This window comes from Malaya genurostris, chromosome 2 (assembly GCF_030247185.1).
Source record: "Malaya genurostris strain Urasoe2022 chromosome 2, Malgen_1.1, whole genome shotgun sequence".
Taxonomy (NCBI): Eukaryota; Metazoa; Arthropoda; class Insecta; order Diptera; family Culicidae; genus Malaya; species Malaya genurostris.
The window spans coordinates 212,501,366-212,518,556 of NC_080571.1; the positions used below are offsets into that span (position 1 = coordinate 212,501,366).

At 36.2% G+C, this 17,191-nt stretch overlaps 1 protein-coding gene across 1 annotated transcript in view; it reads left to right on the forward strand.

Moving 5' to 3' along the window:
• The window catches only part of LOC131427426 (G1/S-specific cyclin-E), a 31,337-nt gene that overhangs the window by 9,884 nt on the left and 4,262 nt on the right, over positions 1-17,191 (forward strand). The window contains exon 3 of the mRNA XM_058590595.1: positions 7,209-7,305. Coding sequence (XP_058446578.1) covers positions 7,209-7,305 — 97 coding nt within the window. The remainder of the gene's footprint in view (positions 1-7,208; positions 7,306-17,191) is intronic.

Below are 17,191 nucleotides of genomic sequence, written 5' to 3' on the forward strand. Positions count from 1 at the left end.
AATTTGGTCGAAGCGAATAAAATTTATTTCACTGACAGCAGTTTGTTGTTTCATAGTTTTTTCACGATAATGACATTCTCATCATCCCAACTTCCAATAAATTCAGGATTCGATCCGGGATAGATTCAGGAGCAATCTAAGGTTGGATCGGAAAAAATAGCATCAAAAGTTTTCGACATAAACCAGGTTTATTTTAAAATTCGGAAAACTCTACTCTTCAATTTAATAGCGTAAATAGTTGTTTTATGCGAGTTATTCTGCTTTAAAATAGTGCTTCTTTTCTACTATGTGGCATTAGCTATAAATTCATGTTACAATAATACAACTCGTCACATTTTCCGTGTTATCTAAAGCGAGAGCTCTAATCGAATCCAATGGGGTTTGCCTGCTGTGTTGATGTGAGTGTACTCTTCCTCTGTGCTATTGGTTGACAGCCCGCCAGAACTTTAATCATCTTGTTTTCTTTTCCCTCGCTTTTATATACTTTGGCGCTCGATTTGTCGGTGGTACGGCTATGTTTTTGTTGCCATTGCACTTTGTATCCCGCTTCTTTGCTACAGCGCCGGTCAGAAAGCTTCGTTAGGGATCGACCGCAATTGGATCTGATCGTAGTATATAACAATCCGTGGCTAGTATTTCCTAATGTTTTTGATTTATTCTTAAATTATATAAATTTTAAAAATGCGAAAGACTATCAAGTTTAATAGGAATAGCTTTCAAAAGTGAATTCTCGAAAAATATTTTGTTCCATTATAACATCGACTTATCGCACTTTCCATCGCGACTTTTCCGCGTTGTTATTGGGCTGTGTTTCATTTGATTCCACGTATGCACGACTACGTCATCTACGAAAGCCGCCAGGCCATTTAAATCTTGCCCCCTCGAACGAAAAAAAGACACAAGGAAAAAAATATTAAGAAGTGGAACATAAACAGAGAGAACTTTAGCGGGCGCGCAATCGAGCAATGTTCACCAAAAGTGATGAATGAAAACAACAACAAGAAAAAAAGGTGTAGAAATGGACGTACTATCAAGAGTATGTTTGCCTTGAACAACGCATGCGAGCAGAGCACTGATGGGACCATCACGCAACAGTCTCTCTGATTCGCATAGGACACAGAGGAAAACATCAAAATCTCAGAGAGAGTAGAACTGGCGCGAAGCAAAAGAAGCGCCAACGGGGGATCCGCTTTCCATTGCCCCTCGCTGACGAAACGTTAATCTTCTTGCCAGGTTCAAGATAGAAAGCATCCACTACGTGATGATCGTGTAATCGTCAGTTGATACACTATTTTGAAGGAGGCGAATGGTACTTCACTTGTAAATGGTCAATCCGATGTTGAATTAGAGGCTAAAATACGATGAAATCAATTCACGGTTGATTTTTAAAATAGCCTTTTAAGAAAGTGACAGTATGTGCATGTTTAGTTTCTAACAAATAATAGCTAAGCAATTTCCACATTTACAACTCAACTTTTCGTGTCAAATGATACCCAAAACTTACGATTTTCGATCGGTACTGTAAAATGCATGAAAATCTTTATAATCGCGTCACAACAATCGAATCAAAATAATTATGATTCAGAATAGACGAGTTTTTAATGCTTGAAAATAAATTTGTACTTCTTAATCACTGGTATGAATCCTACATCTCGAAATTTTATTACTTTGTTGCTCGAACAAATGGCTAAACAAGATTTTTTAACGTTAATATATTAGACCAGTATCAAAATATTACTGACCCAGATTTGAATTTTTACTTTATCCTTGATAATATAAATTTTACTCTGTTTAAGAATATCTTCGCTCAGATCAGGAAAATTTTCGTCAAATTTGATCATAAATTTTATACCCATACAATTTATATAAAACAACCGAAATTTGAGTTCACTATCTACTCTTAGGGGCATCGAAGAAAGTTAATTCGTACGAAACTCGGCATTCGCAAACAATCATTAAATTACCATCAATGCCTCATTGATTCGAGAATATTATGTAAATTTTTAACGAAAAAATTAAAAGTGGGTGGGTTATGTCAGAGACATAACTGGATGACGTGAATACGAATAAAACTTCACACTTTTAAATATCTAAAATCGTTCTTATAAGTTGATACATTGTTTAATTGTATAAGGTTTCATTTCTTTACTTCCCGAATTGTAACGGTTCACCCAGTATTCACGTCATACGTATTCCAACACACAAATTAATAAGACAAGGCAAATGTTTTGAGCTGCAGAAGTACTCACAGTACAAATTATAATAATTTCAATGAAGAAAACTTCAACTTCTATAACAGCGTTGGCTAGAATTAAGGAAACGTGTCAATTTTTACCTTTTATACCTTGATACAGAGAGCGATATTGCACTTTCGGATTTCCAACTAGGTACCCGAAAGTGCAATATCGCTCATTGTATCAAAACCGTCGTCCGAGCACGAGAAAGACAAACAAACTTCATGAGTCAATTCCCTTTCAGTTGTGTTTTTTTCATACTATAGAAAATTTTATCATAAATTGCAAATCATATCTCCGATAGCGTGGAGAAAAATTTATGTTGTTGGATAATTATCAACAGTGCGGTAAAATTTCAGATTCAATCGAATAATATCAGATGAAAATAAATTTATGACCACTGATCGTCAGCATATCGATACAAATTCATTTGACTTTTGCTGCCATTTTCTAGTGAAGCTCTCAGAATTTATCGTCAGTTTCAAGTGTCAAGTAGTCTAGCTGCTTCATTGTCTTCGCTGTTGGTAGTGAGCAAACTACTAATTTATGTGTATTCTGTAATTGACTTACGTATATCGCATAAAAAAAGACTTCAGTGTATAGTACTATTTCAGAATTATCAATGTCAATCAGAAATCAGATTTACTATTTTTGATTTGAACTGTTTTGCATGTTTGCGATCAAAATCCAAAATTCATAAAATTCGTGAAAAAGAGTATCCCACCAGAGGTAATATTTGACCTTGGATGCCACCAACTCCAGCCCGTGGAGGAACGTCTCAACCATTGAACTAATCTGCATTTCTGATGCAGCTCCCAGTGCGCATTATTTCATGATCAGTGCGGTGAAATTTTGAGTATTTCGCTAAAAACGAGAATGGCTGACGTGAAGGTTAAAGCCGGGGAAAAAAAAAAAACGATATAATAATAATGATAATTGATGAATTCGTAGCTTATAATACTCAACGACAGCGTACTCAATTAATGCGCTATATAAGGAAAAATCTCAGATGCTTTTGAGATTGTATATTTTACATGACCTTTGAAATTAAGTTTAGAATCCAGTAACACTCCTAAATTCTTGATTGATGACTCCCGTTTTAGGACCGTTTGCAAAATAGTGTAGTCATACGTGATCGTTGTTCTTTTGCGAGAGAAGGAGATGACGGAACATTTTGAAGCATTTAGCACCATTTAACGTTGCACCAATTGGGCAATACATTTAATTGAGACAGCAAAAAAAAACCAGGTCATCAGGATTCTTGATGAGATGAAATAGCTTGAAATCATCAGCAAAAGATAGCTTCATGCACTTCAACGCAAAATTCAAATCATTGAGATATATTAGAAATATGAACGGCCCCAGATGGCTTCCTTGTGGGACTCCAGAACTTGCGATGAATGATGAAGTAACACAGTCACCTATTTTCACTGACATACTGCGACCCGTTAGGTAGGATACAAGACAATTAAGGAATGATCCACTGAATCCTAGCTTATCAAGATTGGCAACTGCTATCTGGTAATTAATCTTTACGAAAGATGCGGAGAAATCCGTGTAAATAGCATCTACTTGAGGTTGCGCTTGCAACGATCGAATGATGTAAGACGTATAAGACAAGATTTGTGGACGTAGATCGTTAATCTACTGCATGAAATGATACATTGGATTTCTGTATGATATATTACATCAAATAATCAATGTTTTATTGAGCCATTACAGAGTTGTTATGGTCGCGCGGATTCCGCGGTTTTCGCGATTTTCGCGGATTTAGCTCAGTTTTTTGCTATGATTTTGATGCTATGACGCGGATTTCGCGCGTATTTCAAAAAAACTTCTTTCCACATTTGTGAATCATTTGTTCGAATAAAAAAAGTTCTTTGCTAATTTTTGTAGCTTGTGGGTTTTATGAAACCCTAAAAAATTGAAGATGGGCGAACGTTTCAGCAATTGGTCGAGCTGGTGAATTTGGTGAATTTTCCCATTCCAATGCGGAGATCGAAAGAAGATTTTCGCACTCAAGGATATTGATGTCTGATGGAAGATATCGTCTCAGTGAAAACACATTCAATAATGCAAAAAATGTAATGAATGGAATGCTATTCTTCAATAATATGGTCACAAATTTTGTGTATGATAAAAATCACATTCTTGAAGCAAAATTTGCACGACAGGCTTACAAAACGAAGTTGGACAAGAAATGAAATGGAGAATGTCTGGGATTCTATCCGTGGTGATAAGAAATTGTTCTAATAGTTTGTTGGTTCCACTATCCAACATTTTCAATTGTTCTTTGCGTTCTGGAATTTTTCCTGAAATATGGAAGAAATCCTATGTGAACAAAGGTATAGCATCCAACTACCGTGAAATTGCTACTTTGTGCACTGTATCGAAGCTGTTTGAAATTATAGTTCTGGATTTTATAACGCATAGTTGCTCTGACTACATATCTGAGACTCATCATGGATCCATGCCAAAGCCTTCAACTTACCCAAATTTAGTAACCTACACTTCCTTCATCATACGTTCTTTACAGGCACGATTACAAGTAGATTCTATATACACCGATTTTTCTGCTGCGCTCGACAAAATCAATCATCATAGTGAAAATAGGAGACTACCCCCTCACCATTTGCTCTTACCTCTGGAGTTCCTCAAGGAAGTCATCTTGGACCGCTTATAATTTTATTGTACCTCATCGATCTAAATTTTTCGATCAAGTGTATCGTTCGCCGATGACTTTCATATTTCATATTTCAAAATGCTTTCAAAAACCACTAAATGCTCTGTGATCTCTTTTAGTAGTAAAAAGTCTGTATTCAAGTTCGATTATAATATTCCACAAACTGTTCTCGAACGCGCATCGTCTGTTAAGGACCTCGGTGTTCTTCTGGAATCCAAGTCCCAGAGGGCTCCTAATGTGAGCTTTTTGGTGCGGGGGAGTGTGGAGGGCAAAAAAAAAAAAAAAAGTTAAATTTTAAAGAGCACATTGAGCTTACTATCTCCAAAGCCTCTAAGCTATTAGGATTAATTTTCCACGTTACTAAAAAATTCTCTGACGTACATTGCTTGTAAGCTCTGTATTGCGCTTTAGTTCGCTTAACTCTCGATATCCTTTGAACTTACCGAGTTACCATGACCGCTGCAAACTGATTGGTCTCGATTTATTATTTGTCCGTTGCGATGTCTGTAAGGCTATTTTTGTGGCACCCTACTTCAGTCGCAGATCAATTGTGACCTACTTCAGTCGCAGATCAATTGCTCCAAGCAATTGCAATTGTTACAATCTTCGATCCAATTTTTCCCTATATTAGAACTAATTATGGATATAACGAGCCCATTGCTAGCATGTGCCGCATATTTAACAAATGTTACAATTTTTTCGGCTTTCATTTATCACGTAATGTTATCAAGAAATCGTTTCTTATATTACTGTCTCATTAGATTTAGTTTCTATAGAAGCACTAGATTGAAAAAAATGTATCATTTGAATGATTTTAATCTATTAATGCAAAAGATGAGGAAGTTTTTATGCCTGCTGGAAAACAAGTTTGACAGATACTAATTCCAGTGGGCTTTTCCCTGATCCAAATAAAAGAGCAAAAAAATGAGGAGGAAAAGAAAGACATTCAGAGTAAAATCTGACAACAGGACAAGGCGCTATTATAATTGAAACTGAAATTAAAAAGAGTAAATCAGATCATCCTGATGTGGTCTATCTTAAAAATCTTCTTATCAAGAAGAAAATGCTTGGACAGACAAAAAAAAGAATCAAACAAAAAATATGTTTTCGCTGAAATCTGTTTAACTTCTTTCAAAATCACAATTGTGAACCTTTTTCTTTTTTTACTGTAACATTTTCCGTACATCAGATAGTATTAAATAACTAAGGACATCGAAAACGAAGGAAAATAAAAATAACATCGTTTTCATGGGGTTTCTCGAAATGACGTGTTGTATGCAGACTTATTTATTGTGTTCATATGACAAACTTATGCAGATTTTTAAATTATATTTAAGTGAATTTTCATGTTCTGCGGAAAGTATCACCTGCATAAAAATAGTATGTATGAATATGGCGCGTTTTAGTTTTCAACTTCGCGCGTTTTGATTTTGAATTTTTTTGTAACAACCCTGCATTACTTTAGTTGTCACCGGAATACCATTTTCTTGAGAAAATTAAATTGTGTTCCCCACTGGCAATGACATGAAGGTGCATCCATCCTACTGTGTAAATGCTTTACAGTATTTGGATCATCGTCTTCTTAATCTGATAAATTCTTTTTTTTTTTTTACATTTCAGAACCTATCGGTCCAACCGCCAACATAATGTTTGAAATCGATAAATCTAACATATGATAACGAGTTTTAACTGGAATAGTTCAAATTGAACCGCCATTACCAGTTCAATTTGAGCCGAAGACGAAATGCGAAGATATCGAAACCGAATATGTACTTATTGTGCTAACCAAAAAAAATCCTAAGTGTGGAACAGTTATTTTATATTTAAAATTTCATTTTCATTAATTGCTTAGACTGATAATTTCGGTAATTTATTTCCAAGAGCGAAGAAGATCTCGGTAATTCGGGTAATAGTCTTCCCGAAACCGAAAATCTCGGTACATGTACATTACCTGTCAGATGAAGTATATTGTTAATACTCAGTTGTTTTAAAGTTTACCGAGATGATTGCCTAGCACTTGGCTTTACAACTCTCGGCAAAGTTTTTGCCGGAATTGGGAAAAAAGTCGAAGTCTTCATAGTCAGTTATTCAGGATATAAGGCGCTACTCTCGCAAGATAGTTGTTTTAAGTTTAAGATTCGGTCGTAAGAATTTTTAGAATCACAAGCCATTTCTGATCACTTACAAATCATGTTAAAACATAAGACATGAACTGAATGCCTTGCTTTCAATATCATCGATTCGAACACTTCATAATAAAGATCATATTTTATTTTCTGTTCACTCCCCAGTTACGAAGATGCCAGCAAATCGTCATCATCGGATATTTCATCAGAAACCAGAACCAGGCACGGTCGGAAACGAAAATACATTTCAAACGGTGATACGGTAAGTTTTAACGATCTTCTTTCATCGACATATTGTCGAAGGAACGCGGTAGAGTGAGTAGTAAGAAAATATCCTTCCCGTAGCAAAAGTCGTTACTCAAGTTTCCTTTTTTTCCTGTTACGTTTGTGCGTGTGTGTGAATGCGTTAACCTATTGCGAGTCCTGGAGTGCGAGTGCAGAGAAGGACGAAGGCAAAAGAAAACATTCGCTAAGGAATCGCAACTATTAGGCAGATGTTGCGTTCGTTCGACATCTTCCCAACGAAAGACTTCGGTTGGTTTTATTTTTCCTGGGTAAGGGTGTAAAACATTTCATTTCTAATCGTATATCTTTGAATGTATTATTCATTGCTGCAACCGTAACTCCATATGTTTTGCCGTAGAGATAAACATTAAACATAAAGTTTAATTGATTAATATGTCCAACTGGACTGTGGGTGCCATAGTCATTCACTACGCAGCAATCTAGTGTAAATGATTTCGCAAGATTCGCTTCGTTGGTCTGCCGAATCACTGAACTTGAACTTCTTACTAACTTCTGCATTGCATTACCATTCGGGGTGAGTAGAGGTTATTTCGTTTGGTTGCCTTCTATCATAGTTGGTGCGAAATTCGCGGTTCGCAAATATCTTGAACTATACCGTGCTTCTTGTTTACATAGCAGTTTTCGACGTAAATACGTCCGTCTTACCAGGAAGCGTGGATGTAGTTCTTGTGATACCGAAATTTTACCTATAATTTCTTCAAATTGGGACTGAACGTCAACAGAAATATTTGTTCCTTTCTATTTGCTGTAAAGGCGAATCGCCAACAAGTGTTTGTACATTCCCATGTATTTTCTGTAGTTGCCATGTTGCTTACATTTCGTAGGGGGTAGGGTCTTTCTAGCCCCTGCTTATAGCAAATAGAGCTTGTTATTTTGGCGCTCTTTGCCGGCGTTGCCTGACGAAAGAGAGTTCGAAGCAAATTTGGCTTTCCCTCCAGATTTCTTCTCTGGAAGCGAGAATTATTATTTTTACTTGAGTCAATCTTTGTTCCCTTTTTTTCTCTCCTTTTTCCGTATTTCGTTGCTGGAATTGCAACGTCTGACCCGTCTTGATGGTATTTAAAGGCAAACAGTCAGTGTGTGTTACCGCAGGACGAGACGCAGCTCAGGGAGAAATTTAAATTTGATGTTTAAAATTTAAAACGAACGAGGAACCAAAATAAACAAACTGAGAAGGCTGTGTTCTGCAAGAAGGAAATGAAACCGGTTTCATGGGGATGCTCAAACCGGCCTGAGACTGTTGAACTTCTAATAATAGCTTTTCAGCTATTTGATACAGGGTCTACACAAATTCTCTCATGCTTCTGCTGCATCTTGTGAATCATAAAATTTCTAAAACTTGTTTGTCGTGAATTTATATCTGGAATACGTCTAGAACTAGGACCACGACATTTTTTTCTGTGTTTTCGTTTATTTTTTGTTCATATTTTCGCTATTTAAGATGTTAAAATGTGCATACATTAATTATATTAATTCATAACGAATGTGGTTCCGCGATCTAGTGTATTAACTGTCCTACGAATATGATCCCATTATTTTCAACATGCATCGTTTGTTCCGCATCCTAAGCTTACGGCAGTTTTTTTTCTAGTGGTTAATTCATGCCTGAGCAGACGATTAAAGGACCCGACAGCAGGACACATGCAACACACGCCAGAACATCTCGAAAGACATTTTAAAATGTAAGGCCACGTACTTCTTTTTTTGCTCAACTTCTTTCATTTGTTATGTAAAGGGGTCGTTGAATTCGATTCGCCTGTTTCCAGTTTTTTTTTGTCGTTTGTTATTTTGTCTACCCAATTCCACGTCGCTCCCGCTAACCGGTCTGCCAAATTGATATCCTGCGCGCCCAATATCTCTGAGTGGTGAGTTTGCCTTGCGTCGTATTTTCGACGTACTCTAGCTGGGAAATACCGATACATTATTAAAAAACATGGTTCTGTTGTCCTAACGTAAATACATATAAAATGCTGAATAAATAATTAAAAACTAGGGGAGGAAAAGACAGGGCCCCTATCGAACCAGTTGAAGTTATGAATGATTGCAAGAGAGTTTTTTTTTCTCTTCTCCAGCAGTTGTTGATCGCTATATGCTTGGTGTTAATGCATCGGAATGAAGTTGCCTTTTTTAAAAGGCTCGTTAGCCGAAAAGCATATACATAATGTAGCAAGGAATGTAGAACAAACATAGAGGAAAGAAAGCAGACGCCAAGCGCGTAATGGCATAGCGGTTTCGCGCCAAAAGTTGTATCAAAGGAATAATGCTCATTTGATCGCGTTTGTAAGTTTCGAAAAGGAACTTGATTAGAGTCCAGAAAGTATTAAATTGGCGATTCCAGGAAAAGTTTTGGTTTGCACGTTTCGTCAATAACCATTCTTTATTATCGGATTTTATTTTGATTGTACGTTTCTTTATTGGCTCTAAAAAAAAGAAACTGTTCTTTAAACAGATAACTAAGGATTGCATTCGTAAAATGGAAAACACAAAGCATTGACATCTTCTAATAATATGGGAACTAAATACAGCACTTTGTGTTATATTTTATCATCATTACGGTACTAAATCTCTTCTCAGAATCTACTAAAGAGAAACTACTGACATCTTTGCCATGGTACTGTAAATTAGATTTTAAGGCCATCGTCCAAGTACCATGCGCGCGGGTGGTTTTAGGAAATTTTCGATGGAAATTTCGAAAAATTTGCCAAAACCAAAAACATACAGACCTTTGAAATACATTTATCTATCTACAGGGTGAAAATGGCTGGAAAATTCGGAGGATTTTCCGAGTCTTATCAAAAATAGCTCTGAAAAATGAGTGTTTTTGTGATCTTTCACAATTATCTGGAAAAATAACGCGATGACATAAACTTTTTTTTTCGAATAAACTTCATTATGGATACACAGATTACATTCGGACACATTTTTGGAAAACCTTTTCACGCTTTTCATAGAAAATCCACGAATTTCAAAAATTTGCACGAAATCGGTTATATGAAATTCGTTGATTTTCCATGAAAAGCGTGAAAAGGTTTTCCCAAAATGTTTTCGAATGTGATCCTTATTGCCAGCATGAGTTTTTTTTTGAAAAAAATTTCATTCCATCGAATTATTTTTTCAAATAATTGTGAAAGATTGCAAAAAAAGCTCTTTTTTCAGTGCTATTTTCGATAAGACTTGGAAAATCCTCCGAATTTTCCAGCCATTTTCACCCTGTAGATAGATAAAAGTATTTCAAAGGTCTGTATGTTTTTGGTTTTGTCAAATTTTTTAAAATTTCCATCGAAAATTTCCTAAAACCACCCGCGCGCATGGTACTTGGACGATGGCCTTAATTGAGCTAATTCATGCTTACTCGGTTGTCCCGGGTTGGCGGTTCAATGCATAGGGCGCTGGTCTTACAAATCAGTTGTCGTATGTTCGAGCCCCGACCTGGAAGGATTCGTAGTGTCAGTAGAATCGTAGCACCAGCCATGCAATGGTTCTGTACACTCTGAATCGGCTGCGAAGTCTGTTGAAACAGAAGGTCAAATTTCACTACAGGAATGCAATACCAAGGCTTTGCTTTGCTTCATGCTTACTCGGGACCAACTCCGAAAGTGCCAACAATATAACATTTGAACTTGCCCATATGAAACAAGCAGAAGTTTGTCCAAATTGGTTACAGTTTTCTGTGAGTGTCGTTTTTCGATTATGACGTTTATTCAATTTGGTATCCAGAACCGAAAGCGTTCCGCATGATATATATGAACGTGATCTGTAAGCACAGATCAGATACATAACTGGATGTTGTGAATACGAATAAAACTGACAATCTTTCTTTATACTTCCGAATATCAATTAGTTGATCGATTGGGTGAATTGTGCAAGCTTTCCTCTTTTTCACTTCTAGAATTTGAAGCGATACACCTAAACTGAAGTACAGTTTAGTTACATTGAACATTCTGACAAACAATTAAATATTACGAAACAACCAGTATAGTTCTTTATGGTATCCATCTCCTTCATAAAAGATTTTTTTTAAAACCGCCATTATTTGGTTTAAAAAAAAATCTTTTATGAAGGTGATGGAGAGTGACGAGTTGAGTCGATGCTATGCATTTTATATAGCAAATCAGCAGAAAATTCTGCTGCTGGCTGATTTTGCATAATATTCCCCATTGTTCTCTACTTTTCGTTGAATGTTGCTTCAATGCAAACGACCAGCAGCAGGATGACGCAATCGATCTTCTTTGAAACTGGCTCTGCGTACGTCCTGTAATTGATTCATTACAGAACTGAATTATTGGTACTGGAACTGAGTTCGGGACATGAACCAACCGGAATGATAAATTTACATAGTAGGAATTCGTCGTGATTAGTTCTATAAAGAACCGAATTATAGAATTCAGAAACTGGACCTCAGTTCAAGAACTAAACGAAACACGAAAACTTGCAATTCAGTTCTAAAACTGAATGATGAATTTAAAGTCCGAAACTGAGTTTAGCAGTTCAGTTCGGTAGGGAGCGATCTGAGCGTTTTAGGTTGCCGTCGACTATTCCTCCTAACCTAAGTCCAAATGAGAGCACGACCTGAGCGTTTCACGCTTTATACCTAGTTTGTTCTTACTAATGTTGGAGAGAGAACCTCACCTCGATGTCCAGTTCCATCTGAAGCACTAGTAGAAGAAATCAAAGTTGACCTTTTATACTCGTCCAGTAGATAATCGGAACTGATACTTGTGCTTGACTACCTCAAAACCGTCATCTGGGTGCGAAAAAGGCAAGCAAGCGTGATAAATTTTCCTCATTATTCCCAAAAGTTTTAGTTAGTTGTTTTTAAATTATTTATGGTTATCTCACCCCAAGTAGCAATCCGCAACTAGTTCTGATACGACAATGTCCAAACTCTGTTGAAACAAGAGCACGCATATGTTTTTTATGTTATACTGGTTAAAACAAGGTGACCGCAGTGTTTCTTTATAACGTAAACATTTAACTCACTATCATTTGTAAGTTATCGTTACTTGATTCTAACATATCTTTGATCATAGCTATGTTTTAGCTACTAGTTGAAAAAAGGTTTATTTTCCGTTGAGAAACCATTCTAAATACATTAACGTATATGTGAATCGTTACTGTGAATTGATATAGCAATAACTTAGATATTATAAGATTATAACATATAATTTCCTCATTAATTCAGATAGTTATCGGTAAGTTTTCCCAACGTTATGATAACTAAAATGCAAACAAAACAACCTTTGTTGGCTTGAATATGACGAACACAATATGGAGTCTCAAGAAGTGTATGAAACGTAAATTAAACCAGGATATTACTTTTTTCAAAACTACTTTTTGCCGAAAATAGTGAATGGCAGAATAGTCATTTTTGTTCTATGCACTGTCATAAACACGAAGAAAATAATACAGGGATTGAACATCGATTGTAGTAATATTATAGTTCTCATGATATATGAATTTAAAATGATGAGAAATCACTCTACTTGGAATAATTTTGAGCATTCTGAACATAGGGTTATTTTGTTGTTTATTTTTTATATCTTTATAAACAGATTTTGATTGAAGGCGCATAAAAAACAGTTAAGTAAAATTGAATTCCGCTCGACAATTTTTGGATCGTTGTGAAATTTGTACCTTGTATCAAGTTTGTGACTTAAAGTACTCTTCTGCTTTTTTATTGATGATAGAAAAGCATTCCGGATTCATTCAATGTTTATAATGTCGATGGTAACTAAGTTTCAACTAGTTTACTTGGAAACAAGCTATTTTCAAGTTATGAAAAGATAAGTTATTTCAGTATGGCATTACAACGTAACGACAACATATTTTTAGCCGTTTTAACAACTAGTAGAAACTGCGCTTTTTGAGTCATGCAAGTGGTTAGATGTTAGTAACAATCACTCAAATATCTGGTTGCAAACTAGTCACAAACAAGCTAGCGTAACAAAAATTGTTGCTTGGGACGCAGGGGTAAATTTTGAAAAGGCGTTCCAAAGAAAGTCGTATTCACGAAAAAAAACTGTACGGATAGAAAATAGGGCCGTTTGTCGATTACGTCACTTATACGATTAAATCTCCGACACCGGAGCTGTTCGCCATAAATCTTCCAGACTTGATCAATAGTCTGATAATGGCCGTCATTTGGGGGTTTTGGCAATTGACAAATCGTAAGTTCTTTTGCATTTCGCATTAGCAGATTATAGCGCTAAAACGAGCCTTAGATTGTCGAAATTGGCTCAATCATCTCTGAGAAAATTGAGTGGATGGGAAAAAGTGCGATTCGTCAGTTGTACGATATCTCCGGAACCGAAAGTGTCTGCCATTTACCATTTGAAATTATTCAATTACTCAATACTAGCTTTCCAATGAGCCTAAAATTGTTGAAATCGGTTCTGCCATCTCCGAGAAAATAGGAAGGATAGGAAAAAAGTGCGGTAGGTTGTTTGCGTCACTCATGCCATTATATCACTGGGACCGAAGGTAAAGCAAATCCTTGGTATTACATTCCTGTAGTGGAATTTGATCTTCTGTTTCAACAGACTTCGCAGCCGATTCAGTGTGTACAGAATCATTGCATGGCTGGTACGATTCTACTGACCCGACCGAAGGTGTCAGCCATTTAATCTTCGAACTTGATGAATGAATCAGTAGTAGCTTACAAACGAAACGAAATCTTATTGAAGTCAAGTTACTCCTGATGAATTTGTTAACAAAGATTAAACACAGAAACCAAACTTCATTTGACGAATTTCGTGTCCACTCGAACAAAAGCATCTTCTCAGATTTTCGTGAAACTTTCAAAATATGTAGAATTTTTCACAAAAAGCTACTTTGCATACTTTTGGCGTTCTTTTCTTTTATTTTTTCAAATGGCCCAACATGTTATGACAAAATCAGTTAAATTTTCGATAAATTCTCTACTTTGGAATTTTGTTTCAGTATTTTTATTCGAAAATTTAATTGATTTTGATTTGGACAAGCAGAATGTATCAATACTGGACAAGCAGAAGTAATAGTTAGAAAAACATTTTTTTCCTTAGAAATTTCCATCATATTGCAAGATGGACGTTTTTAGTAGAACATAATTACCTATTTTGGGGTAAAATTTCATTTAAATGAATACTGGTCTTTTATTGAAAATCGATTTGGCATATTTTACTAAAATTTGACTGATTTTGTGAAAATCACCAGTACAACACTTTTTTTTGTAGGATTTGACATTTTTCGACTACAGCTATTTGAAAAAAAACAAAGGTATGACATGTAGGACCCTTTTCAAACGGCAGCTAGATCAATTTTAGAAAAACAAAGTGCGCAAAATGGTTTTCTGTGATAAATTCTACATGTCCTGAAAATTTCATTAAAATCTGGGAAGCTGTTGCCACGATTTGGTGCGAAATTTGTCGTATAAAGCTCTCTTACATAAGTAAAAGCCAATAAATCAATCAATATACTTTTGTGTTGTTTCGGCCTTGACATCTTGTTCAAACGTAATTTAGTTTAAGTGAAATCTGCTTTTTTTATAATAAAATTTTTATTCTGGCTTTTTTGCGTAAAAGCTTTACGTGGCCGAGGATCGGGGGTCACTTCGTCCGCGGCTTATCTCATCATCCATTGCTTCATCGTCGGTGTTGTGTGTGATTTCCGTTTTATTTTCGTTTTCCTTGTTGATCGTAGTCTTGGGCTCGTTGAGAGTTGCTGTAGATGCGCCTTGTTGTACATTGGTTGCAGTCGCTGGTTGGTTGGAGGGTCCAGTTTATCACATGGCTTACCGTAGTGAACATCTTTTTGGCAATAATGACATCTGATTGTCATAGGTAACAAGCACAGAATTCTTGTATCTTGACCGAAAATCACATAAGAAGGTATAGGCTTCTTCAAGTGTATGCATAATAAACGTACGCCATTTAGAATACCGGGGAAAAAATTCTTCCACTTTTCTTTTCCCATAGAGAGAAGCTCTCCGTATTGGGACATAGTTTTGCGAATATATGAATCGGTGACGCTTGAGGGATCATGCACACGCACTTCTATAGCACTGTCTTCCATATATAGTGGAATGTTGTACTTATTGTTCTCGTGCTCCACATAGTGCACATTGTTATTGTCTTTTGCGAATTGAATTGCATCCAACTCTTTATAAAACTGGATTTAAATCACACTATTTGTATTATTGCATTGAAGTAAATGCACACGTTTAATGTCAAGATGCATTTGCTCCTTAAGCAAACCTTTAAGTTCTCGTATCGAAGGTCGAATTTTGCACTGTCTGAAGTCAACAATAATTGTATTCTTTCATACCGGCGGTAGCTTTTGTTCGTTTGGTTCACTCATGTCGAGGTCGTTCTATTGTTCACTACACAATACTGTACTTGGTATCTTCTGTCCCGAACGTAAGCGGTTTTGTTATATCGACTGACTTGGATGAGATGTACGAGCGAACTGAAATCTGCTATTTGTGTTCAATGCTTTGGCTCAAATGATGAGATAAAGAATAGTGATTTCGATTCGAGTTCTCGTGTGATATTGGCTAAAATCAAATCGCAATCCGTTGATTGTAAGTTGAGTAATCTTCGAAGATATTTGGCTCGACTAGGGGAAGACTTCTTCCCTATATTGTAAAAAATGAATTCCACAAAATGGCTTCTATTATTCCTGCTGATGTATTGTAGTCATGTTTCGGCTTGAAGTGTGCAGAACGGATGTTTAACGCTTGAATGAGATTTGGAGCACTTCGTACCCACTGCAATGACACTTCTTCGGTTCTCTGGCGAGTAATAGTGGGACAGGTTCAGTAGTTACTAATCAATGTCAAAAGCTCGTCCGCGTCCGTGCATCAGCATGACCAAACACGCTTCGGAAGTGCGCTCGCGTTTAGTGTTTTTTGATTCGGACTCGGAATCTCGCCCTAAACATGTCATGTGCTCTCAGTACTAATCTTTGTGGTATTGGCTAGCTCACGTGCTTTCACTTTTCGATCGGTCTCCGCCACCACGAAACTTTCGAACATCGTTATTTGGCGGTGTAATCTAAAGGAGCACTAGCTCTATTATATAATGGATATAATAGAGCTAGTGCTCCTTTAGATTGCACCGCCAAATAACGACGTTCGAAAGTTTCGTGGTGGTGTTTTATGAGTGAATTAAATTTGAACTCAGATTTCTGAAATGGTTTGAACCAGATTTAACGAAACGTTGCCAAATCGATCGTTTCATAAACATACACTCTGAATCAATCCATGTAACTTTAAACGAAATTATCTGCATAGTCAAATGTCTGTAAGACGGCTCAAATGCAGACGACTTTAAATTCGTCATGCACAGATGCCAACAACTTATTAGAATCTTGATAGCGAAAACAATTTTTAACATATTTGGTGCAATAATTTTTTTTATCCATTTCAAGGTTAAAAATGTTTATGAATAACCTTCATACAAAAAGATATCTCTCCTCAACATTCGCATACATATATCGATTTCTGTTTGTTCAAAAGTGTTATCGAATAGATCTCAGTCTCCTGTTCGTTTGTTTGGTCAACTCGGTGGTCCTAGAAAATATATTTCATCCGGATCACTATTGATATGAGAATGTTTGATGGTTGATAAGAAGAATGAAACCAGTTTTTGTTGTGTTTTCTTTCTGTTCTGTAATAACATAACTAATAAAAAAAGTAAAAATTTGATTTTGCAATTGTTTTTTTTTTTTCAAATACTGTTGCTCCGTTAGCACCGTCAATTGTTTTAGACCCATTACTGATTATTCTACCGCCGGTGTTTGCTTTCAAATTTAGAGCATTTTCAAACACCCCACATTAATAAAACAGGAACTTCATATTCAATTTT